Here is a 24,816-nt window from a genome sequence, read left to right as displayed (position 1 = left end):
GCAATAATGCAGAGAATGACCTTGTAGTACCATATCACCCTATTAGAGCACTTTGCTCTCGCTCTGCAGGCCTACTTGTTGTTCCTAGAGTATTTAAAAGTAGAATGGGAGGCAGAGCCTTCAGTTTCCAGGCCCTCTTCTGTGGAACCAGCTTCCATCACTGTCCTCTGCTCTCATTTCTTCAGTTTTCACTGAGCTTTCAAAGATGACATGAGGAGGCTGCTGTTTATTCAGATCTTATTTTATTCATTTTGAGATGATTGTTAAAAATCAACAGTTTATTGCAGCGGTTTCTTTTCACGATGTGAGAAACCTGAAGAATTAGCTCGACAGATAAGCGCTGATTCAGTTTCCCATGTTTCAGTTTCTGAGTCAATTATTACAGAAAAAGGACTAAAATCCGTTTGTACAAACACAGCGAGGATGTTCATTCTTTCTCCCGGTATAAAAATAAGCTCTAAGTGCTTCACACACTTTAATACTGTCTCTGCTTCAGCGTGTTCACAGCTCAGTGTCGTCGATTAAAACTCTCCAGAAACATTTAAGAATAAAAGTCAACACGAATCAACGACATCGCCGTGTCCTGACAGGTCAAAGGTCAATCGCCTCCCTCAAAGCAAGCATGGAAACTCATTAAACTTTTATTAGAGGCATGAACCAGCTTTAGTAACTTTAGTTAACCAAGTGTTTAACTAAACCAGAGATAATAAACCCTGGTTTAGTTAGTGGCAGTGGAATGAAGGAAAGGTTAAAACAGATGAAAAACAATGAAAGAGCGACGAGACGAGCATCACGGCATCAGCTGGTGTTTATGGAGTAACGCCTCAGAGACACCAGAACGAAGTCAGCAGCTCCACATCCACAAAGTAAGAGGAACCCACGGATTCACTCCAACAGCAGGGACAACGTTTCTGATCCAGCTTCTGTTAGCTGGAGATCATGAGGATTATGAACTGAGAGCACGTTTCAGCAGTACAGCAGTATTGTAAGTGCATCATATCACAGCTTTTTAAAAATGTCGGCTGAACCTAACTGAAACAGGAACTTAAATACTGGTCTCAGATTTTTAAAACAAAAGTTTTCAGTAAAAAACCGAGCGACACGAAGGCGATGGCGATAAAATGACTGAGCTACACTTCAATGCTGTAAACACGCTACGAGGAAAAAACCCGATCCAAACGTGAATTCAAACCGACCAATCACAGCCAATCACGGGCTGCCTAATCAATGACGAAACCGTGGAAACCACGGCCATGATTCGGATTTCAGGAAGCTGGAGAGCAGAGAGCGACGCGTGGAGAAAGAAGAAGATGCTGACGAGTCTGAGACGTTTTCTGGCCGCGGCTTCCTGCGAGACTCAAACCGCCGAGTTCTGGAGAGTTTGGACCTCAGCGTGAAGGCGCATTCGATTCCTTTTGTTTGGGTTTGACTGAGCGTTGGTATCTATAACGAGCCAATCAGATTTCATGTTGTACTTTCAGGAAGTTTGAAAAGAGCATCAAAGCATCCTGTGGGCGTTCTTCTTCTGAAACCGCTGCTCTAGAAAACACCGTATCCGTCAGTGTGGCGAGCCGCCACAGCGAAGGCGGGGTAGCCATCGTAGGTGGTGTAGGCAGTCAGGTCCTGACCCAGAGACACGGCCTGCTTCAGCTGGGAGGCGACCGCCGTCGACGCCGGGCCCGCCAGCGTGTATCCTGCGGGGACACACAATGCAAGCTCAGCACCGCCTGTTTCAGGACGGCAGCACAAAACTTTAGCTGTTCTGATCCCATCGAAGCCTTTTAGCTGCAGCATTTTTATAGGCTGTATATAAAAGATGGACGTAGCCGCTGTGATGTCACCTCCTGGTTAGTGAAGTCTCTCGTCCTCTGCAGGAGGAGGAATGTTTTATTTTGAAAAATTGCAAGTCATCAGGAGAGAGTTCACTTACAATCACACAGCAGGCGCCCCCTGCTGGTCATCAGCACTCGCGCCATCTGGCAGGCTTTGAAGCCATGTCCATCTTTTATATACAGTCTGTGGTGTTTGGGCCTGCAGGTGAGCGTCTGTCAGCGGTTAGTTGAGTGAAGCGTTAGTCGGCTTTGGGTACGGACCTTCACATACCTGGGAAGGCTACTGCTGCCACGGCAGCCGCAGTCGCACAGCTGGCATCGGTGGCGCCCTCCGTCTGCACGCCGAGCGTCTGCAGGGTGTGTTCGGCCGCGTGAATTTTAGCCTCTTCTACGCCCGCGCACAGCTTAGCAGGGGTGAAGGGATGGCTGCCGAGAGATACGTGAACAGGTGGACAGTCAGCGCTGCGTCCAGCTGAACAGCAGGCAGGTGATCAGACAGGTGAGACGTGCTTACACGTTGGGGTACTGAGTAGCCAGCGCTGGGATGGTGATCTTGTAGAGGAAGAGCTGTCTCTGGTCTGGACCGATGGCAGAGTGCAGCTGATAGACCGGCTGACCCCAGTTATTCTTCTGACAGAGCTCCTCCAGGACCTGACAGACAGGAGGACAGAGAGACAGGAGGACAGAGAGACAGGAGGACAGGCAGGCAGGAGGACAGACAGACAGGAGGACAGGCAGGCAGGAGGACAGGCAGGCAGGAGGACAGAGAGACAGGAGGACAGGCAGGCAGGAGGACAGACAGACAGGAGGACAGAGAGACAGGAGGACAGGCAGGCAGGAGGACAGGCAAGCAGGAGGACAGACAGGAGGACAGGCAGACAGGATGACAGGCAGGAGGACAGACAGGCAAGAGGACAGAGAGACAGGAGGACAGGCAGGCAGGAGGACAGGCAAGCAGGAGGACAGAGAGACAGGAGGACAGAGAGACAGGAGGACAGGCAGGCAGGAGGACAGAGAGACAGGAGGACAGAGAGACAGGAGGACAGGCAGGCAGGAGGACAGACAGGAGGACAGGCAGGAGGACAGAGAGACAGGAGGACAGAGAGACAGGAGGACAGGCAGGTAGGAGGTAGGAGGACAGAGAGACAGGAGGACAGGCAGGAGGACAGGCAGGAGGACAGAGAGACAGGAGGACAGGCAGGCAGGAGGACAGACAGACAGGAGGACAGACAGACAGGAGGACAGGCAGGAGGACAGGCAGGAGGACAGAGAGACAGGAGGACAGGCAGGCAGGAGGACAGACAGACAGGAGGACAGAGAGACAGGAGGACAGAGAGACAGGAGGACAGGCAGGCAGGAGGACAGGCAAGCAGGAGGACAGAGAGACAGGAGGACAGACAGGAGGACAGACAGGCAAGAGGACAGAGAGACAGGAGGACAGGCAGGCAGGAGGACAGGCAAGCAGGAGGACAGAGAGACAGGAGGACAGGCAGGCAGGAGGACAGGCAGAAGGACAGGCAGGCAGGAGGACAGAGAGACAGGAGGACAGACAGACAGGAGGACAGAGAGACAGGAGGACAGACAGACAGGAGGACAGGCAGGAGGACAGACAGAAGGACAGGCAGGAGGACAGACAGGCAGGAGGACAGAGAGACAGGAGGACAGACAGGAGGACAGACAGGAGGACAGGCAGGCAGGTGGACAGAGAGGCAGGAGGACAGACAGGAGGACAGACAGACTGCAGTATTTACTCACAGTAATGGTGCGTGAGAGCTAAAAGTATAAAAGTACGAGGAGAGTCTGTTTGACCAAATATAAAAATATATTTTGTACATTTTAGTGTTTTAATTTGAAAGGTTTGTTCTTCCTTTCGTTTTAAATGAGCAGCATTTAATAAACCCTGACAGCTTCAGTATCGTCAGACTGATCTGGGTTTAGTGTTTCCTGCAGATGAATACATCAAATCTAATTTAATCTGATGTATCCTAGTCTCCCTCACTGACAATCCATCTGAATAAAAACTGAATACAAAAGAAAACGTAAATGTGGAATATCGCCACCAGGTGGAGCCTCGTCCCTGGTTGCTGTTTCAGCTGTTCACTGTCAGAGGTTCTCATCAGGTGTGATATTTACTGCACTCCCATGAAGGCATCATGCGGCCCATGTTCACTGCTGTAGGTCACATGACTGACTGAGTTTTCCCCTTCATGCAGTTACCTGACTGCTGTGGGTTATTTTGGGGGAGTGAAATTCTTAGATTCCAGTGGGCGCTCTGTGGCCTCAGGCTTCTCCTCCAGCTGTGGATCACCCAGTGCACCTGATGAAGCCAGATGTCCACAGACAGGACGCTGCCTCCAGACCCTGAGCTGTGGGCTGAGGTCAGCCCGACTGCATGGACACTTTTCCATCAACTTTGATCGACTCACCACAGTTTTCAGGTTTTTTCCATTAGGTCATAGTACTAAAGTAGTAGCTGCTCAGCTGGGGTTCCAAGCAGTCACTAAAATGTGAGCTCGTCAGACTGCATGCCACCGATTGGCTGGTCAGTGGCATCACTTGATGAGTCATGAGAGCATCTTGTTCACAAAAATCTAAACCGCCATTTTTGAAACCCAGCAATGAGGGAAATGTCTCCAAAAACAAGGCCGTGGTCCCCGAGTGTGAGAAAAAGCCTCAGACCAAGCAGCAGCTACATCATCGCCTTGACGTCCACCTTGTTGTGGCGTTCGTGTCACATACCAATTATGCCACAGGACGTTCGGCCCCGTTGGTATAATGACAACAATGTACATTAGGTAGTACTCGAAAGTAATGGAAAACCAGTCGATCGGAGTCAAGTTGATCCAATTGGGAACTAATGGACAAGGAGCCTATCGGAAGCACCGAGGTGACCCTGCAGGAGGCCCGGCTCGTTTTCACTCAGCCCAGGTGCTTAGGCCTGGGTAACCCTGGCCCAAGTGAGGTTATTTGACACATCAGGCCGGGACCAGTTGAGACCCCACTCTGTGCTCTGTCTCCTACCCCCAAATCAGTCTCTCAGATGGCCCCGCCCCTCTGAGAGGTTTCATCCTATTAAAAAGGAGTTTTTCCTTGTCACTGTCGCCAGGTCTGATTGTTTTTTCTGTATAACTGTCGAGTCTATACTTACACTATGATAAATATATAAATAAAACCAAATGAATTTTATGAGTTGTGTGCTCTGGATTTTTGTGCCAGACCAACAATTAAAGGCCTCTCGGTCAGGTGTGTCCTGTTACCTGTGGTGCAGGCTTGACAGCGGTGGCCTTCAGGTTCGGGGTCATTGGGGTCAGCTCCATTCCCGGCAGAAGATCATACAACTTCTCCTCTTGCTGCTTGTCTGCCTTCAGCCCGTAGGAGGCACCACCGCCACCACCGCCTCTCCCCATGGCTCCACCCCCAGCAGCGTAGGCCAGGTAGCCCCGCCCACCCAGTCCCCGCACCCCCGCAGCCCCTACAGGTACAGTCATGTAAATTTCTACAGGAAATCGAAAAGGCAGTGAAATCAATCAAATCACCGGAAATCAGCCGTAAGAAGAATCACACAGCCAGACAATTATCTGATCAGAGTGAACAGGTACGGTGGTAACCATGGTAACAGTACACCTGCCCTTCTTCTTCTGATGCTCGTTGACGATTACCGTTTCCTGCCTGATTGAGTTTCAGGTATTTAAATTCATTCAAGCCTGAATTGACAGAAACTTCTCGTGATTCGTGGATCTGTTTTTGATTCCTGCTTCAGAAAAACATTCACACATCATCACGTGTTTGTGATTCAGCTGAACCGCTTCATGACACAGGTGAAATGATGGTTTCTGAGGCCCCGCCTCCAGCCTCTGCACAGCGGCAGGGTTACCTCTGAGACTCTTTAAAGTTGTGCAGGCCCACTGAGACGACTCACTCTGACTGATCTGTGATTGGACAGTCAGCGTTCAGGGGCGGGGCTTCACAAACTCTCAGTTCACCATCAGAAGTCTGTTTGATTTGGAGCTTTCTTTTATGTTTAAAGCGCTGCAGCATAAAACTAAAATCTGAAAGTGCTGATGGATGCAGAGCGAGCTCAGACTCACACAGAAGCACTGAAACGCAGCAGCCTATCAGAGGCAGAGCAGGTTCAAAGCTGAGCCCTGGAGGCTTTTACTCAGAGAAACACAAAGATTTTAAAGTAAATCTGTGGAGCCATCTAATCTCTGACAAGGAGGATTCTGCTTTTTCCTCAGAAATGAACCCTCTCCAGCTCGTAGACTGTGTATAAAAGATGTAGGTGGGGTCATGTGACACGGTGAGCGCGGGGTATGGTAGTGGGACTCAGTAGACTCATTTCCCTTTTAGAGTCGCCCCTTGCTCGCCATTAGAAATAATGTGGACTTGTTTGTTTCTATGAGTCAGCTCTGTGTCTCACATGTGTGTTCTCTGTGGTTAACCAAGCATTAGTCTGTCCCCAGCGCAGCTGTTCAGGTGTTCTGACAGAGGGCCTACCTGCTCCTTCAGTCTCAGAGTGCTTTTATTCTGTAGGTGAGTGCGAGCTGTCTTTGCAGGCATTCAGAGATCACACATGCTCTAAGGGCATCCTCACCTCGGACCGACGGCGTCCGGATCAGCCCTCGACCTCCAACGTTAGCTTTGGCCGCTGGGAAGCGGAACTGAGCTGGTATGGCTGTGTAGGCCTGGGGGGCGTAAAACACCGGCGCACCGAGGTACGCCGCCGAAGGGTCGTACATCTATAGGAGGAGAGAGAAAGATGTGTATTTGTACATTTTAACAGGAAGCAGATACGAGTTTCCTGGAGCACCAGAACGAGGTCTACACTCACAGTTTCAGTGTTTCCTGTCACATCTGCTGTCGTTCACGATAAACATCAAGCTGCTAATAATGAGCTCAGTCTGTGTTCAGTAACCCTGATCTAAGCACTCTTAGATGTTCGGTCATCTCAGGAACACGGAAGCCACACCCACCTGCTGTTCAACCATTCTGTTTGTGAGTGACAGCCAGTCAGAAGGAAATTGTCTTAAAGGGGGAGGAGCTAAAATAGCTTGTTTCAGACAGCAAATGAAGTGAGGGGCTGCACCGAGGCTCAGTATCAGCTACAGAAGGATTATTTTGAGCTGTGGATCATTGAAAGCTGCCCTGAAAGGAGGAATAACTCAGAGTGCCTGTTGGCTTCCTGTTGGTCAAACATTGTGTCACATGACATTCGAGAATAACTCACCTGTCCCAGCGTGTAGGAGGTGTAGTCGGTCTGTAGCAGAGAGCCTCCTCGGCCTCCCGTCCCTCTGGTGTAGCGAACGTAGCTGTCTTTGTCCACCGGCTTGGCCAGCGTCACCTCGATGGGAGAGCCGTCCACCATCTGCAGGAGATCCTGGTCAGTCTTTGAGGCTTTCAGAAACCTTCTCCTCACGGTTAACACACAGGTGTCCACTGATTACAGCATAACAAGCGTAATCAAAACGGATTTTGATTAGTGAAAACAGAGGAAGAACTAAATGTTGGGCCTTGCTGACCTTTCCGTCGAGCGCTTTCATGGCGTTGATGGCGTCCTCTCTCTGAGTGAAATGGACGAAGGCGTAGTCTCTGATCTTCTTCACTCGCTCCACTGCGCCTGCAGCACAAATACAAAAAGTACTTTTCTAAAACCAAATTTCTTTCTGCAGACACTTGTCCTCAAATATAAAATACTTCAAATATTACTTTTAAACGTTTGTCTTTCAAAATCTGCAGTTCAGTTACAAAACGAGCAACAACAAGACGCATTCAGGGACAATTAGAGCTTTGATCGAACCTGGCTTCAGGCTGTTGAACTCCTTCTCGATGGTCTCCTCTGTCGTCTGCAGCATCAGGTTCCTCACATACAGAATCTTCACTGTTGCCATGGTATCCTCGTCAACCTCCACCTCAGGCTCCGCCCAGTCCACAGCGATGGCGTGACCCCACAGCTGGATACGACCTAATAGAGGAGACGGAAACTCGTGATCAAGTCTGGCAGGGATCGTTCTCTTTGTGATCCTCGACTTGTAAACTGCTGGTCTGAAGCCACTCCCCCTCAGCTGAGAAGGAGGAGCTAATTACTGCTATACCTGTTAATTACTGCTGATCAGTAACACCCAAATAAATCCTCTCAAACTGAGCTCAGACATCTTGGACAGTACAGTGACCTCACAGCAGCCATGTTATTGGTCACATGGTGTCAATGAAAATGCTCCAGAAGGCTCCAACAGCACAAACACAGTCCAGAGGAGCAGTTCAGGTGAAGCTGGCAGACAGCTAGCAGCTATAGCCACCTGTGTAACCATCCATCTGTCACTCAAAGAGGCCACGCCCCTAAAAGGTAAAGTTTAAGCCTTAAGGCAATTTAAATAGATGAGTTATGTAAACAGACGTTATGAATGGGAAATTATCTATAAAGACCAAACAGGTTGTAAACACATTTATTTCTGCTGTAAAGGTTTAACATGAGAGTCTATGGGACTGACTCCCTGCTGCCTCTGCTGGACGTCAGAGGAACATGCTGGCTTTATTTTTCTAAAATTACTAGAGCGTGTAATTGTCCTCTGGATGGTTTGTGGTGTTGGGTTCAGGGTCAGAAACCAAGTAAGATGCTAACGAGGCAGACGCTCTTTAACTTCAGCAGGACTCAGTGATGATTGGACGCTATTGGAGGCCAGATTTCAGAGGCACGGTGTCGTGGCTTTCCACCCGCATGATCAGACTTAATGCTGCACAATGAGCCTGATCTTCCTGTGGAGAAGCAGTAAAGCTGTTTCTGTATCTTATCTCTGACACTTTCAGCTTTAGACTCCAGGAGAATCAGATGTTGTGATCACTGTTGTGATCCAAGATGGCGCCGCGTATGGATGCCCTGGTGCTTCAGTGCGTTACTTCTGTTTTGTTTTTGTGCATAACTTCTGTGTCTGGGCACTCCTCTGGATATTCTTACACCAGAGAAGAGCTTCTTAACTACAGGACTACAACACCTGTGGATTTACTTCCAATATTTGTCGCATCTGCGGCAGATTTACTGCAGACTCTGATCAGGAAAGAGAGACGCCGAAAGAGAGGTAAGCGAGTCGGCGCACTCGTGCGTCTGAGGAGACGTGGACTGCGAACTGCTCTTCCTGGGATCTTCCTTTCCAATGTACGCTCACTCAGGAATAAAATAGACGAACTGGCCCTGATGAGAAGCATGAACAGAGACGTTGCCTCCTCCTGTGTCTTATGTTTTACGGAGTCGTGGCTCTGTGAGGACATCCCGGACTGCGCGCTCAAGCTGGAGGGCTTTCATCTGCTGCGCGCGGACCGGCAGGCCTCTCTCTCTGGTAAGACCACAGGTGGAGGTGTCTGCTTCTACATTAATAGTGGCTGGTGCACAGATGTAACAGTGATTGCTCAGTACTGCTCTCCCTCTCTGGAATACCTTTTTATTCACTGCAAACCGTTTTATTTTCCGCGGGAGTTTGCTTCATTCATCTTGGCCGCTGTTTACATCCCGCCAGATGCGGATGCGCAGGCAGCTCAGTGCGCACTCGCGGAGCAGATACTGCACATGGAGCGGACATTCCCGGACTCTCTCATCATTGCTCTTGGGGACTTTAACAAAGCCAATCTGAGCCATGAGCTTCACAAATACAAGCAGTATATTAAATGCCCGACCAGAGACCACTGTTACAGCACGATCAGCGGGGCCTATCGCGCGGTGCCCCGCGCTTCACTCGGACTTTCTGACCACGTCATGATCCACCTAATCCCCGCGTACAGACAGAGGCTGAAGCTCTCCAAACCTTTTTTTTTTTTTTTTTTTTTTCTAAATGACATCAGAAACAGCAGTATGCGACATTACGTGATGGCAGAGCTTCAGTTCATCCTTTGTCATTTTTTTTTTTTTTTTTTTTTTTTAATAAATAGGACAGGGGGAATGAATGAGAGAGAGGGGGAGAGAAAGAAAGAAAACCAAAGGGGAGAAGAGACGGTGAGAAGGGGGGGGAAGAGAGAGAAAAAAAAAAAAAAGAACTCCTGGGTCACCTGTATGGAGAAAAAAAACAAACAAACCAAACAAACAAAAACAAACAGAGGAGACAGCAAACAACAAAGAGCAACATAATAATAGAGAAAACAAAGCACCATCACAATAAACTAGCTAGTCATAGATATCAATATTTACTAAATAATAAACGATATTGTGCAGCACGCAAGATAGACAGCGCACAGTGTGCTTTGAGGCAGCAGCCAAGAAAGCTGTAGTCCGCGTCTGTGAACACCCGTGTGTACACCTGTGTGCATACCTGTGTGGATCAGCATGCTTGCATTCCAAAGGTTTCTCCATGTAATGATCTGCTAGGGAGTGTGGGGGGGCCACAGCCCCGTCCTCCAGGGTGTGAAGCGGGTATGGAGGAGATCAAAACTCCAGACATCCAGAGGCCCCCAGAACACAAGAGACCATGGAAGACCAACAGAGGGGCAGCCGCGCCACTGTCCCAGTAAGAGCTGAGGAGAGTCCCAGATGAGGGCTCGCCCAGCAGCCGCGGAGCAGAAGTCAGGGGGAGTTGCAGTGACGCGCCCGTGAGCTCCGCCGGCCCCCAGCTGCGCCTGAGTGACCGAGCCCCAGGCCGAGAGGCCGGGGGCACCCCACCTCCAAAGGGGCCCGAGCGAGCCCCAGGCCCCAGGCCCCGACAAGCGGCCGCCAAGGAGTGAGCCGGTGTGTACCCGGACGCCCACCCCCAGACACAAAGAACCACCAACACACCGACACCTGAGGGAGTCCGCCACCGGCAGGGGAAGTGGTGGTGGGTGGAGCTCTCCAAACCTGTCGTGAGGACTAAAAAACTGTGGAGCAACGAGGCTGTGGAGGAGCTTCGCACGTGTTTGGAGTCTACAGACTGGGACACAATGAAGGCTGCTTCTAACAGCTTGGACGAGTTTACGGACACTGTCACCTCCTATATCCACTTCTGTGAGGACAGCATTGTGCCATCACGCACCAGGGTGAGTTATAACAATGACAAACCCTGGTTTACTCCTAAACTCAAAAAGCTGTGGCTGGAAAAGAGTAAGGCGTTCAGAAGCAGAGACAGGGACTGCTACAGAGAGGCCAAGTACAGGTTCACTAAAGAAGTGGACATTGCTAAACATCAGCACTCTGAGAAGATGCAGCAGCAGATCTCAGAGAATGACTCGGCCTCTGTGTGGAAAGGTTTTAGGAATATTACAAACTACAAGCCTAAAACCCCCCACTCCACTGATGACTTGCTCTTAGCCAACACCCTCAACGACTTCTACTGCCGTTTTGACGAGCCATCAGGCAGCCTTCACACCTCCAACGGCCCCAACAATAGAGGCACTTTGGACACTCATTCCCCCACCTCTCCCCCCTCCATAGAGCCATCACCACCTTCAAACTGTTCACCTACAACACCCGCCTCCTCACCCCACACAAAAGAGGATTTCACACCACCTCCTCCCACCACAACTCTTCATATTCATGAAGCAGATGTGAGGAAGCAGTTTAAGAGTCTGAATGCTCGGAAAGCTCCCGGCCCAGACGGTGTGTCTCCTGCCACCCTCAGACACTGTGCAAACGAGCTGGCCCCAGTGTTTTCTGGCATCTTCAACTCCTCACTGCAGGCATGCCATGTGCCTGCCTGCTTCAAGTCCTCCACCATAATCCCTGTCCCCAAGAAACCTAGGATCACTGGACTAAATGACTACAGACCCGTGGCTCTGACATCTGTGGTCATGAAGTCATTTGAGCGCCTAGTTCTCTCCCATCTCAGGACCCTCACGGCCCCCCTCCTGGACCCCCTGTAGTTTGCGTACAGAGCCAACAGGTCTGTAGACGACGCCATCAACATGGCCCTACACTTCATCCTGCAGCATCTGGACTCCCCAGGAACCTACGCCAGGATCCTGTTTGTGGACTTCAGCTCTGCCTTCAACACCATCCTTCCAGACCATCTCCGAGGCAAGCTTTCCCAGATGAATGTGCCTGATCCCATCTGCCGGTGGATCACTGACTTCCTGACGGACAGGAAGCAGCATGTGAGGCTGGGAAAGAATGTCTCGGACTCCCGGACCATCAGCACCGGCTCCCCTCAGGGCTGTGTTCTTTCTCCTCTGCTCTTCTCCCTGTACACCAACTGCTGCACCTCCACCCACCAGTCTGTCAAGCTAATCAAGTTTGCAGATGACACCACCGTCATTGGGCTCATCTCGGACGGGGACGAGTCTGCCTACAGGAGGGAGGTTGAACGTCTGGTGTCCTGGTGCAGCCACAACAACCTGGTGCTGAATGCCCAGAAGACAGTGGAGATTATTGTGGACTTCAGGAAGCACACAGCCCCCCCCCCCCCATCATCCTGACTGACACCCCCATCAACTCTGTGGACTCATTCCGCTTCCTGGGTACCACCATCACCCAGGACCTGAAGTGGGAGCCCACCATCACCTCCGTCATTAAGAAAGCCCAGCAGAGGATGTACTTCCTGAGGCAGCTGAAGAAATTCAACCTGCCAACATGGACGATGATGCAGTTCTACACTGCAATCATCGAGTCCATCCTCACCTCCTCCATCACCGTGTGGTACGCTGGAGCCACTATCAGGGACAAACAGAGACTGCAGCGTGTTGTGCGCTCTGCTGAGAAGGTGATTGGCTGCAGACTCCCATCTCTGCAGGACCTGTACACCTCCAGGACACTGGGGCGTGCAGCCCGGATCTCAGCTGACCCTTCTCACCCTGGACACAGTCTGTTTGACCTGCTCCCCTCAGGCAGGAGGCTCCGGTCCATTCGCACCAGAACCTCTCGCCATAAGAACAGTTTCTTCCCCTCTGCTGTTGGACACATGAACAATAACCATATGACTGTTCCCACCACTAACACATGACCCTACGCTGTGTCACTGCATCATTCCATGTTTGGCACTGATCACCACCTGCACTCATGTATATATCATGTATATATCTATCTACTTAGCACTTTTAATTCTTATTCTCATTTTTATTTTCATGTCTATTTAAGCTTAATTTATAACAGTATTTATGACAGTATGTTTGCACTGAAGCACCGCAGCAATTTCCTAATGTTGTAAACCCGCTCAACATTTGGCAATAAAACCCTTTCTGATTCTGATTCTGAGAATCAGATAGTGTAACAAACCAACAGCTTTGGGTATATTTATGGGTCTATCTGAAACTCACATTCACATTACTCATACAGCAGTTATCTTATCATTAAGCCCATCCAAGCTCTTCTTCTATTGGACATTGTGTCACAGGCTGTGATTGGCCAGTGATGATGCAGCCTTACAGCCAGCCAAAAAGAGACTTTGGCATTTTTTATTATGTTAGGTTTACTTTACGAGGTATTAGGCAGTGTGAAGCCGGGTGGAGAGCTACAGCTGAACTATAAATTATAAATTTATTCATGAGGCCCTCATGTGGCCGCCTAAGGAAAATTAACTGCCCAATGCCGGTGTCAAGGATTTGTTAGCTAAACCACTGCAGCTGCAGCTGCTCAGTGTCTCCAGCACCACAGGAAGTTGGCACCAGCTGATCATCAGAGCCTTCGAGTTTTAGGGGATAACTGAACCCGTTTTAACAGATCCTTTGAAAACATCTTATTTTTGTTCTTCAGTGAATCGTTCCTGAAGTCAGAGCGGGAATTATAACTGTACATTAGCTAAGTTTGAGTTTGGTTTGGTACCTGGCAGCAGTTTGCGACGGGCCATGGCAGCTGCTCGGTGGCTCTCATACTCGACAAAAGCAAAGCCTCTGTTCTTGGATTTGTCGGCGGCGCTGGGGTACACGATGACATCGACGACGCCGTCGGTGACCTTCTTCATCTCTGACAGGATCTCCTCTCGCTTCTTGGTTTTGGGAATCCCGCCAACAAAGAGGCGGCAGTTATCGACGCTGGCACAAACGCCGAGGAGGCGTCCGTTCCTGTGGGCCAGAGAAAGATTTGGTTCAAGCTCAAACGGGAACCCAGCTGGCTAAGGTTGCTTTGTTAGGTCTTTGCTGATTGGCACTTGGGTGTTTCTATGTTTGTACTGGACTGTGACCACAACCCAGGACTTTGGGTTTATTTGTTAAGGGGTTTTTTTTGTGTTAAAAGCACTCGAGTACCTGCACCATCTGTTTCCCCGGTGTAATGCTCCCAGTCTATTTTGAGATAAAGAAGCTCTCCTTGCTCTCCTGCTTCCTGCCTGTTCACTGTATCGGCTGACTTGTCATGAACATTTGAATTTTGGACTTGTATCTGCTCTGGTTTCCTCTCCTCTGGACCATTACGTAGTTTGGGTGTTTCTGGTAGATTGGTAGAATAATTTGCGTTACATCACTGGCAGGGTTAAAGGTCGTAGGGTTGGGTGTTTGGTTAGTGGGTCATAGAAGGTTAGTTGGTCAGTTGATAGGCTGCAGGTCAGGGGTGGGGAACTCCGGCCTTAAGGGCCAGGGTCCTGCAGGTTTTAGATGTGTCCTTGATCCAACACAGCAGATTTAAATGTCTAAATGACCTCCTCAACATGTCTTGAAGTTCTCCAGAGGCCTGGTAATGAACTAATCATGTGATTCAGGTCTGTTGACCCAGGGTGAGATCTAGCAAAGTTTAGCCAGGGGGGCCGATAGGGCATTAACAGGGAAAAGGGGGCACAAAGACAAACTTTTCTTTCTTATTCTCATTTAAAATGTCTAGCTTTTAATAAATAATTATCTGACACCAACCCGTTCTCACTCCCAAAGCGTAACATTTTACGCTAGGTGACAAATCGTCACCATATTACGTTTTCGGCTACCCACCACGTTCCTAAATGACGACCTCGGAAAAAGAGGAAATATGAGAACCGTCTGGACTGAACCTACACATGTTCGCTCTTTTTCTTCAAATCGCTTAGAAACACGCTATTTAACATCATTAAAGTCCTGGTTACGGTCTGGAATAAGGTTATGGTTAGGGCTAGGGATAAGGTTAGGTTTAGGGCTGGAATACAGGGCTGGAACGTCTATTACCGCGGGAGCGTCATTGCACTGGATTCCAGCCATAACCCACCGCGTACCATAAGAACGCCGAAGGTCTCCTTTCGCGTTCCTCAGGAACGCCGCGGGACGTGACAAAACGTCGACATGTTACGCCTCGGGAGTGAGAACGCTCTGCTGACACACAAAGTTTTAATTTGATGTAAAATGAATAGAAGTCCATTACTGTATATAGTGACTATTAAGTCTAATATATATACCCTAGTAAGCTATAGTACTTTTTCCTTTGGGAAGGTACCATCTGTGCAGTCTGCAATTTTGTTGAAGAAAGATGTTGAATCTATTTAATATTTCTTGAAAAATAATTGATTTCTGTGCATTTTTTTTTCACACTGCATCAAATTAAGGTTGATTACGTCGATTAAGCATCATGAGGTGGAGCGTGAGGGGTGGTTCCCTATTTTTTTTTTTTTTTTTTGTTGTTGCTGGGAGTTGGAACCCTATTAGTTAGGTTGCTTAATATTTACGCTACTCTTTAAAATACCAGAATAGGGAGGATGGTGTAGGTTTAAGTTTATTAGATTGATCAGTATTGCTGAACTATGAAATATTTTTTTTTGTATACAGGTATAACAGAATAGCTTTAGTGTAGTTGTTGTTTTAAACTTGAGTATGAACTTATACAAAATGCAGCAAGATATTTAAAAAACAGTTTTGTTGATTAAAAAACACTATATCGGATTCATATCGGTATCGGCAGATATCCAAATTTATGATATCGGTATCGGTATCGGACATAAAAAAGTGGTATCGTGCCATCTCTAGTCTGTACCGATGTTAATTAATGATTCTCTCAACAAGGCAGTCACCAATGAGGAATCAGAACCAGGCTGGACTCCCAGGTTTGACTAGTCGCCTGACTGGTTTGACTCTGGCTGTTGTAACTAAAGACTTATATGAGCTGAAGTCAGGTGAGGCATGACTCTTGAACCACCTGTGCTCCACATTCAGGAGAAGGTGCTCACATTAAAGATGGCATTACCTTGGCCTCCAGTAACGCTGTGAGGAACCTTGGAGTCATTTTTGACCAGGACATGTCCTTCAATGCACATATTAAACAAATATGTAAGACTGCTTTCTTCCATTTGTGCAACATCTCTAAAGTTAGAAATATCCTGTCTCAGAGTGACGCTGAAAAACTAGTTCATGCATTTATTACTTCCAGGCTGGACGACTGTAATTCATTATTATCAGGAAGTCCTAAAAACTCCCTGAAAAGCCTTCAGCTGATCCAAAATGCTGCAGCAAGAGTCCTGACAGGGACTAGAAAGAGAGAGCATATTTCTCCTGTTTTGGCTTCCTGTTTAATCCAGGATTCAAAATCCTGCTCCTCACATACAAGGTCTTAAATAATCAGGCCCCATCTTATCTCAATGACCTTGTAGTACCATATCACCCTATTAGAGCACTTCGCTCTCGCTCTGCAGGCCTACTTGTTGTTCCTAGAGTATTTAAAAGTAGAATGGGAGGCAGAGCCTTCAGTTTTCAGGCCCCTCTTCTGTGGAACCAGCTTCCAGTTTGGATTCAGGAGACAGACACTATCTCTACTTTCAAGATTAGGCTTCAAACTTTCCTTTTTGCTAAAGCATATAGTTAGGGCTGGACCAGGTGACCCTGAACCCTCCCTTAGTTATGCTGCAATAGACGTAGGCTGCTGGGGATTCCCATGATGCATTGAGTTTTTCCTTTCCAGTCACCTTTCTCACTCACTATGTATTAACAGACCTCTCTGCATTGAATCATATCTGTTATTAACCTCTGTCTCTCTTCCACAGCATGTCTTTATCCTGTCTTCCTTCTCTCACCCCAACCAATCACAGCAGATGGCCCCGCCCCTCCCTGAACCTTGTTCTGCCGGAGGTTTCTTCCTGTTAAAAGGGAGTTTTTCCTTCCCACTGTCGCCAAAGTGCTTGCTCATAGGGGGTCATATGATTGTTGGGTTTTTCTCTGTATCTATGAAGCGCCTTGAGGCGACTTTTGTTGTGATTTGGCGCTATATAAATAAAATTGAATTGAATTAAAGATGCCTGCTGGTCAGGTTGTTTGGGTACTCAGTGCTTCTTAGTTTGCTGCTCCATTATGTTTGCAGTTGTGAACTGTTACTAGAAAAATAACTCTAACATTTCTTTGACAGTGACTGAAAGAAAGTAGACCTGAAGCCTGCCGATGTGTTTCTGAGAGCTCAGTTATCCTGTCATTATTCAGTACAAATGAAGATAAGAGAGGGATCACCTAATCTCATAGTTGTTGAGCTGCTTCATGGCAGCCCTGGCCTCCTGTTTGTTGCTGAAGGTGACAAAGGCGTATCCTCTGTTGTTCCCGTTGAAGTCCATCATCATCCTCACCTCGTAGATCTTTCCAAACTGAAGAGATGGAGAGGGAAGCACCCACAGATGAAACAACACCCCCAGATAGATCACAGTGACCGCATCCTTAACCGTGGTTCCCTGACCTTCTCACACAGCGGAACCAGCTCATCTTCAAACAGATCTCTCGGCAATTTCCCCACAAAGATCTCGCTGCCCCTCTCCGGTGGGGGGCCGTCCCAGCCTGGAGGCGGGCCGCCGTACCGCCGCTGACCGTTCTCCTGAAGCGCCAGCAGGAAAACATGAAAAGCAATCAGGAGCAGTAACAGACACGTGCTGCTGTCTCCTGGGTCTGAGGGGCCACGTACCTGGCGCAGCTGGTATCCGGTTCGCTGCATGAGTGAACGAAGCGCCGCCTCCTTCTGCGTCCCCGCCAGTCCGTCCCCGCTTGCTTTCTGATTGGAATCCATTGGGTGTGATTGACAGCGATATGTAAATCAGGGAAATTAGCGGTGCTCACTGGAAGACAATAACAGCAAAGGTGTTATTATGAGTGCAAACAGCTGTGAACCTGTCCGCCTGCACGTGTCATCCAATAATGTGCCGGAGTATTGTACAGAATACAGTCACACCTGTTTGAATGCAAATCACTGCAAGCTTCAGACCATAACATGTTTGAGGGACGTTAAATGTTCATTTGATGCCGTGCTGATGGTTTTATTGCACACTGAAAGTGACCGGACTCACTGAGTCCCTGAGCCGGACCTCTGCACATCTATACGAAGCTGCTTTAGATCCATTTACGTGCGGACGCTGACGGGGGAAACGCTGGGTGGTTTCAGCAGCTTTTGTCACTGACGTGGTCGAACAGCAGTCGAGGAGGACCTGCTGGTCTGAACGGCATACACGAGTCGTGTTTTGAAGAGCGCTGCAGCGAGGTCAAGGTCTGCTCGGTAATCATTGACAGAGACTGTGGAAAGCTGCAGGCTGGAAGCCCGTCTCACTGTAACACTGAGAGGAAACATGCGAGGCTTCAAATGTGAAGCCAGCACATTTATAAATCCTGTGTTTCATGAATGAATCACACACTCCTCTCTAACGAACCTCAAACCTGAACCCTCTAACCACAGCCTGGGCCAGAAAATGGTCCCAGTCCTCCCAGTTTGGGAATGAGACGAAGGCAAAAACAAACAGTTGTTCTGTGTATCTGTCTCTTTATTTACAGGAACCACAGGACAGCACACAGTCAGCCGATGATGTAGAGACAGAGAACAACCTTGTGGACCTTGGCAGATGCTGCTGGGTTTATGATGAATGTACTGACACAATTTTAAGGGTCAGTTATTTAAATGATTGAATTATAAATATCTCTATTTATAAAGCATTACACAGCGAACAAACCATCATCTGTTAGCAGTGCTTGGCGACAGCAGGGAGGAAGAATGCCCCTTTACTATGAAGACCTAGAACGTTCAGCCACTCATCAGTAATGACTACATGTCATTTAGATATTTCCAAGCACAAGAACATCTGTCGCTGTCGTGGAAATATGGGAACAATGAGAGCGTTTGGAGTTTAGGTTCAAAACGATGTTTGAACCAGCGCGTTACAGTGCGCCGCCATCCGTTCAATCTGACACGCTCATGCTCGCGGGCATCTCATGATTGCACAGCTGCACTGTCAAGCATGTGGACCTCGTGAGCCAGCTACATGATAAGTCGGACTTCCTTAACCACCTCCAGATTCTGATCCTCTTTAAGTTCACGATCAAATAAACCCAGAAGCATCACTGAGAGTCCAAAGTGCAGAGAGGATGTTCTCGCAGGTGGTGCAATAAGGTTTAACGTCCAGACAAAAACAATATAGCTCAGTTAGCAGTTAGCAGGAAGTTAGCTTGCTAGTTTCCATGTAAAGGTGATACTCCACGTTCTGACTGAAGAACCTGGGACAGAAACACAGACTGAAAACTAAACAGCAGCGAGGTTGGAGGGTTAGTGAAGCTAGGCTAGCTGACAGGTGGAGATGTAAACACATGAGCACAGAAAGATGGAGGACCAGGGTTAAACTGTCCCCAATGAAAGTTCACATTGAGACAATCGCCATCACATGACAGCAAGAAGCCACCAAAAAGAGAATGTCTGGGGTGATCGGTCCACAGTAGGGGTCAGAGGTCAGGTCGCTGTTAAAGTCCTGATCCTCGGCTGCTGCAGCTACAGCGCTCAGTACATTTATGACACCAGTGTCAGGTTCATGAATTATTACAGTGAATCCTCGAGTGTGCGCTTTAATCACTGTGATATTTTCAATAGTAACATATGATCATTGTTGTTATTATTTTTATTCAGAATCGCAGTTTTAGTTTTTGTGGTCAAAGTCCTGTTTGCCCGTTAATATAAATGTACGTTTTTAACAGGTTTTTGACAAATGGTAAATGGCCTGTATTTGTATAGCACTTAGTCCCTATGGACCCCAAAGCGTGTTACACTACATTCAGTCATCCACCCATTCACACACCGTGATGGCAGGTACACTGTAGCCACAGCTGCCCCGGGTGCACTGACAGAGGCCACAGTGTAAGACAAATTTCTAAAATATTTGTGTTCTCTTGTTTCTACGACAGCTCAAAGTCTCACGCTGCATCAGAATAATGGTGATAAAAAGCTGAGCACAAAATTGTTTCATTAAAAAAAGGAGAGACAGACACGAGCACAGAGACGCCCTCTCCTCTGCAGGAGGGGTGGCTCTGTCCTCGGCCTTTATCAAACTGCCCTCCAGTTTGGGCGTTGCCTGTGTGTGCTCTGATCTTTGACGGGGGCTGTGACCTCAGAGCGCTCCCCAGCTCTGGGTCCCAAACTCCTGAAAATCAAAGCTCTTTAAGCACAGAACAACTCGTACTGGACATCAGCTGTTGGTGGGAGTCACGCTCAGTGTTCGTCCGATTGTGTCTGGGAGCTCTGTGAACACACAAGGAAGTTTAGGGTGAGCTGAGAGTCAGCGCGTGGAAAAACATCAGCTGGACTCAGTCACCTGCTGCTGAGATCCACCAATCAGCACGGCTGACAGAGGGGCGTTTGGCTGGCAAACAGAGCTGATGCCTAAAGAGATCTGCGTTTCTTCAGCTGGTCATGAATCTGTTGACATTTTCAGTTTTTCAATCAAAAAACACGTTTGAATTTTTATCCAGTCAGACACAGAGAGAGCAGAGGCCACAGCTGTGAGTATGGAAGCCCATCAGCGCCCAGAACTTAATGACAGGCTCCATAAAACCTTCATTACTTAAAACTTCAGCCAGTCAGAATGAGTTACACGATGCATCGCAGTCATGTTTAGGTAAGCTGGTGTGTTGCATCTTTATAAATACATCCTGACAGAATGAGACAAAAAATAACACGAGCATGCGTTCTGTGATATGATATCAAAACATTTTATATTGAAATCGTTCAACATTCATGTGGAAGTTCAAATTTCAGGGTAGAAGATCAAAATAATGTCAAAATACATGGATTCAATAAAAAAAACGATACAACTAAATTGTCTTAAAATATAATGTAACCTATAATTAAATATGTGTATACATTTATAACAACTGTGTAAAAATATGACATATTAATATAAATACCAACAAAGTATCAGTTAAAGGTAAAAAAAATTAACCTCAATTAAAATGTAATGTTGTTCAAAATGATGAAAGAATAAATGAAAGACTTACAGCCCCACAGTCATGACCTCCATCTTCTCCTACAAATCCCAGCATGCCTTTCAGCAAATCTGCCTTATCAGCCTGTGTGAGCTGCAGCTCGCTCTCAGAGTAATCTCTGCTGCTGCACTGGTTAACCTTTCCCCACGTTTCAACCACTACAGCCACGTCTGCACAGTCACATCTGCATAGTCACATCTGCAAATCTGCGTCTGCACATCTGCACAGTCACATCTGCAAATCTGTGTCTGCACATCTGCACAGTCACATCTGCATAGTCACATCTGCAAATCTGCGTCTGCACATCTGCACAGTCACAACTGCACAGTCACATCTGCGCAGTCACATCTGCACAGGTGACCCGTTGAAGACCACGGTGTGTGTTTGAGGCAGCAAACAAGCTGCAGTGTTTATGCTCTGTTCTGAAAAGTTGACCTTTGACCCTAACTCCAGTGTGGGTCACACAGCTGCAGCTGTGATAAACACCAGGAACATAAGATGTTTTTTTCCAGCTGACCGCAGCACTGGATGAAAACAAACTACTTCCTGTCCTGTTAAACGCCGCAGCTCGCTCTTAGACTGTGTTTCCTGCCTGTCTTCAAATTAAAAGTCCGAGCAGTGACCTGGGTGAAGCACTGCACTGAGTTTATGAAGGTAGGCGTAATTTTCCTGTAAACATTTCAGTGATGTGTGACGTCAGAGTTCAAATGTTCTGACTTTGTGAACAATAACTGAATTTAATCTGTGGATAAAAATCAATTTCAAAGGTAATAATCACATAAAATATTCCTACTCTGGTCTTAAAGATCACATTTAAGTAAACAGAAGTTTAGACGCCAGCACTACGTCCTGATTGGATCCTGATGAGCACCTCGCTCGTTTCCACTCAGATCTTTTTAATGTCCTGGTGACCTTCAAAGTGAAATGAATAACTACTCGCTGCTGATTCACGGTGGCTGACTTTACAGACGGAGTATTTTCCTGTTTTGAAACTGGAGGAGTTGATGAGTGACAGGTGGATCTACCGGTCACAGGTAGCCCCGCCCTCCTCCTCCTTCCTGTTCCTCTCAGACTCTGACGGGACCAAAATCGAAAAATACTCTAAAATACACTTCCTGTTTTCTTCAGTCTGACCTGAAAGTAGTGACTGAACCCAGATCAGCCGAGAAGGACGCTCATTTTCTCATAGACTTCTATACAGTCAGAGTTTAGAGGAGTCGCCCCCTGCTGGGCATTAGGAGCAATGCAGGTTTAATGCGCTATAGCAGTTTCCATCTTTATACACAGTCAATTACAATACAAAAAAATTAAACTCTGGCTAAATGTGGCTCTAGCTCCTGATTAATTACTGGATTATGATAATACTAAGTTACAGTTCAGCTTCTGTTTGGATTAAACTGAGTAGTAAATATGTTACTTTAAGCTTTTTCTGTATAAATGTGGGACTTCACGGAGCAGGAGTCTTTTCTTTTTAACCTTGAAACCCAAAGCAGACAGAAACTCGACTCTGTGCTTGTTTGTGTTTATTTCTGATGTTTTTATGGGTCGAGAGACACTCGCTCACATTCTCTCTTTTTTCACACAGCGGTAGGGAGACATTTACTTAGCACTCTCGCTCTCTCCATTAAAACACCCATTAACCCCGGCCGGCCTGTTTGCTCAGCTAGCTGCTTTTAGCCTCTGTGACAGCTACTGTTCACCAGACACCAGCGAAGAAGAGAGGAAGAACGACCCTCACTTTACCTGTTCACACTTTCTCTCTCTCTGTGTATATTTAAAATATAAAATTCAAACCTAAAAAACTTTATTTGCATGAAAGAGAGACAAAAACTCACCTGAGCAATTTCAGAGATCACCTCCCTCCGATCAGAGCTGTGTCATTCTGAGCGCCGAGTGTGTGTTCACGTGTCATCAGGGGCCTCTGTGTGTGTGTGTGTGTGTGTGTGTGTGTGTGTGTGTGTCTGTGTGATCACATCATATCAAACTCCAAAGGTTCACTGTCTTCGTGTTGGCTTTACAAGCTGCCCAGCGTTAATGTTTAACCCGCTGCTATCTGTGGAGACACACACACATGCATGCAAATATAGACACACACACACATACTTGTGGAGTGTCCTGCAAATGTCTCTTCACAGCACACAAACATGTGGTCAGGTTTTTAACCCAGGGCCTAAAACCTGGTCCTGGTTCTGACTCAGACCTCGGCTGCAGGCCTGAACCCTGCAGTTCTTCTGACGTCCACTAGAGGCCCAACGCTGCCTCTACTAAACACTAAACATGTTAAAAACTATGGAGGAGCAGGAGAGTCACACAATGATTATTAAATAACTACATTTTTTAAAAAAAAATCCAAAATCATTTTCAAAATCTGTTTGTTTATTTTTTAAAATTTTTTTTTAATGTAATAAAAATAAGTAAATAGACATAAAAATTTAACATGGAACATAAATTGTTTTGTCTTTTGACATTTAAAATGCTCATTGTACTCCTTGAACTAGCAGCTACTGGACTAGCTTCTTCATTTAGCTATCGGTAAGTCGTTATGTCCTTACAGCAACAGTTTGAGAACTGTTTGGACATTTGCACATTTACCTCGACGTTCCCTGTCTTAAAATGTCCAGCATGGATATATGACGAACATGAAGGCACTCTGCAGTGAAACGGAGGCCCCATTCTCCAAGTGTGCATCTGATTCACCTGATAAAGGTGAGGAATGCTAGTGTTATCCACGCTAGCATAGCTAACACTAGCATAGCTAACACTAGAATAGCTAACACTAGCATGGCTCCCACTAGCCTGGTCACAGCAGATGGCCCCGCCCCTCCCTGAGCCTGTTTCTGTTGGAGGTTTCTTCCTGTGAAAAGGGAGTTTTTCCTTCCCACTGTCGCCAAAGTGCTTGTGTAACATAGTTAAATAGAGTCGAAGTTAAATCCCCCTAAATGGGACATTGGCACCAACCTACTGTTGTCACCCTGCAACATTCACAAAGGGCAAGGGATTCTGGGTAATCCTGAGAATAATGGAGGATTCCTGCGAGGTAAGGAATGCGCAAATGTCATGGGGAAGAAAAATCATATCGCTGGTTGTAACAGTAGTACAATCTGACCGGATTATTTTTGTTGTTTAAACATCATTTGTTGCGGGTCATTTCTCATGTCCTTATGTTGAATTGAATGCACGTTTATGTGAGATTTCTTTTTTGGGAAGAGAGGAAAAAAATGGGAGCACAGTTAGCTAACTCTGTTGTTGCCTTTCCATTTAGATCTTACGCTGATTGTCCACGACAATAAAAGAAAGCATTCTAACTTGTTGCCTTTTTGTTGTGAATGCAGGTATGTGACTGTGCCACACTGTTTAGAGTACACATTGTTTTATGCACAGTTCTGAAATATATTTCTGTATTCCTTTCATTTGGGAAATTTAAGATGGAGATTAATTGTGTTGAGGTTCTTCTATTTTGTTTGTATAATTTTACCACTATATGGGCACACTGGAAGTGGAAACGTAATCCTCAGAATAACGAAGGATTCCTGTGAGATCTTACGCCGATTGCCCGCCACAATAAAGGAAAGCATTCTAACTTGTTTTGTGATCTTGTTGGTCAGCGTTGGTTTTCTCCTTGGAGTCTCCCATGGAGGCCATTTTTGCCCAGCCTCTTTTTTATTGTTCATCGTGACCTCTGACTTTAACTGAGCTGCATGAGGCCTGCAGGTCTTTGGATGTTGTTTTAGGGTCTTCTGTGACCTCCTGGATAATTTTGGCCAGCCGGTCGCTCCTGGGAAGGTTCGGCACCGTTCCAGGTTTTCTCCATGTGTGGATAACGGTTCTCACTGAGGTTTACTGGAGTCCCAAAGTTAAAGTTAAAAGTTAAAGTTTAATTATTTATATAGCACATTTAATTACAACAGGAGCGTTGACCGAAGTGCTGTACAAGAATACA

At 47.2% G+C, this 24,816-nt stretch overlaps 1 protein-coding gene and 1 long non-coding RNA gene across 4 annotated transcripts; one reads left to right on the top strand and one right to left on the bottom strand.

Annotated features, from left to right (window-relative positions):
- Positions 1 to 223: 223 nt before the first annotated feature.
- On the bottom strand, positions 224 to 22,809 carry a1cf (apobec1 complementation factor). Of its 3 annotated transcripts, none has more exons than XM_026177767.1 (13): positions 22,712 to 22,809; positions 17,548 to 17,698; positions 17,326 to 17,460; positions 17,106 to 17,236; positions 13,543 to 13,781; positions 7,630 to 7,794; positions 7,352 to 7,449; positions 7,060 to 7,197; positions 6,427 to 6,571; positions 5,090 to 5,328; positions 2,347 to 2,483; positions 2,104 to 2,258; positions 224 to 1,694 (listed from the first exon to the last, which is right to left on the bottom strand). In XM_026177767.1, the coding sequence occupies exons 2-13, from the start codon at positions 17,647 to 17,649 to the stop codon at positions 1,540 to 1,542; spliced, it is 1,839 nt and encodes a 612-aa protein (XP_026033552.1). In that variant the 5' UTR covers positions 17,650 to 17,698; positions 22,712 to 22,809; the 3' UTR covers positions 224 to 1,539. The 3 variants fall into 3 exon arrangements, with proteins under 3 accessions (XP_026033552.1, XP_026033553.1, XP_026033554.1); XM_026177768.1 differs by having other exon boundaries at positions 5,090 to 5,304; positions 22,712 to 22,808; XM_026177769.1 differs by having other exon boundaries at positions 1,633 to 1,694; positions 2,094 to 2,258.
- Positions 22,810 to 23,880: 1,071 nt separating this feature from the next.
- LOC113027927 (uncharacterized) lies at positions 23,881 to 24,181 on the top strand. Its single transcript, XR_003273169.1, has 2 exons — positions 23,881 to 23,913; positions 24,139 to 24,181. It is a non-coding gene; the product is annotated as an uncharacterized LOC113027927 (long non-coding RNA).
- Positions 24,182 to 24,816: the final 635 nt, after the last annotated feature.

This window comes from Astatotilapia calliptera, chromosome 8 (assembly GCF_900246225.1).
Source record: "Astatotilapia calliptera chromosome 8, fAstCal1.2, whole genome shotgun sequence".
Taxonomy (NCBI): domain Eukaryota; kingdom Metazoa; phylum Chordata; class Actinopteri; order Cichliformes; family Cichlidae; genus Astatotilapia; species Astatotilapia calliptera.
This window is presented reverse-complemented; position numbering and strand designations above follow the sequence as displayed.

Bases quoted from the DNA above. Each gene is read 5' to 3' on its own strand.
- a1cf (XM_026177767.1), bottom strand. From the start codon at position 17,649: ATGGATTCCAATCAGAAAGCAAGCGGGGACGGACTGGCGGGGACGCAG. The intron at 17,461-17,547 runs GTACGTGGCCCC...CTGGCGCTTCAG, and splicing joins CCGGATACCAGCTGCGCCAG to GAGAACGGTCAGCGGCGGTA. The intron at 2,259-2,346 runs GTAAGCACGTCT...ATCTCTCGGCAG, and splicing joins GCTACTCAGTACCCCAACGT to CCATCCCTTCACCCCTGCTA.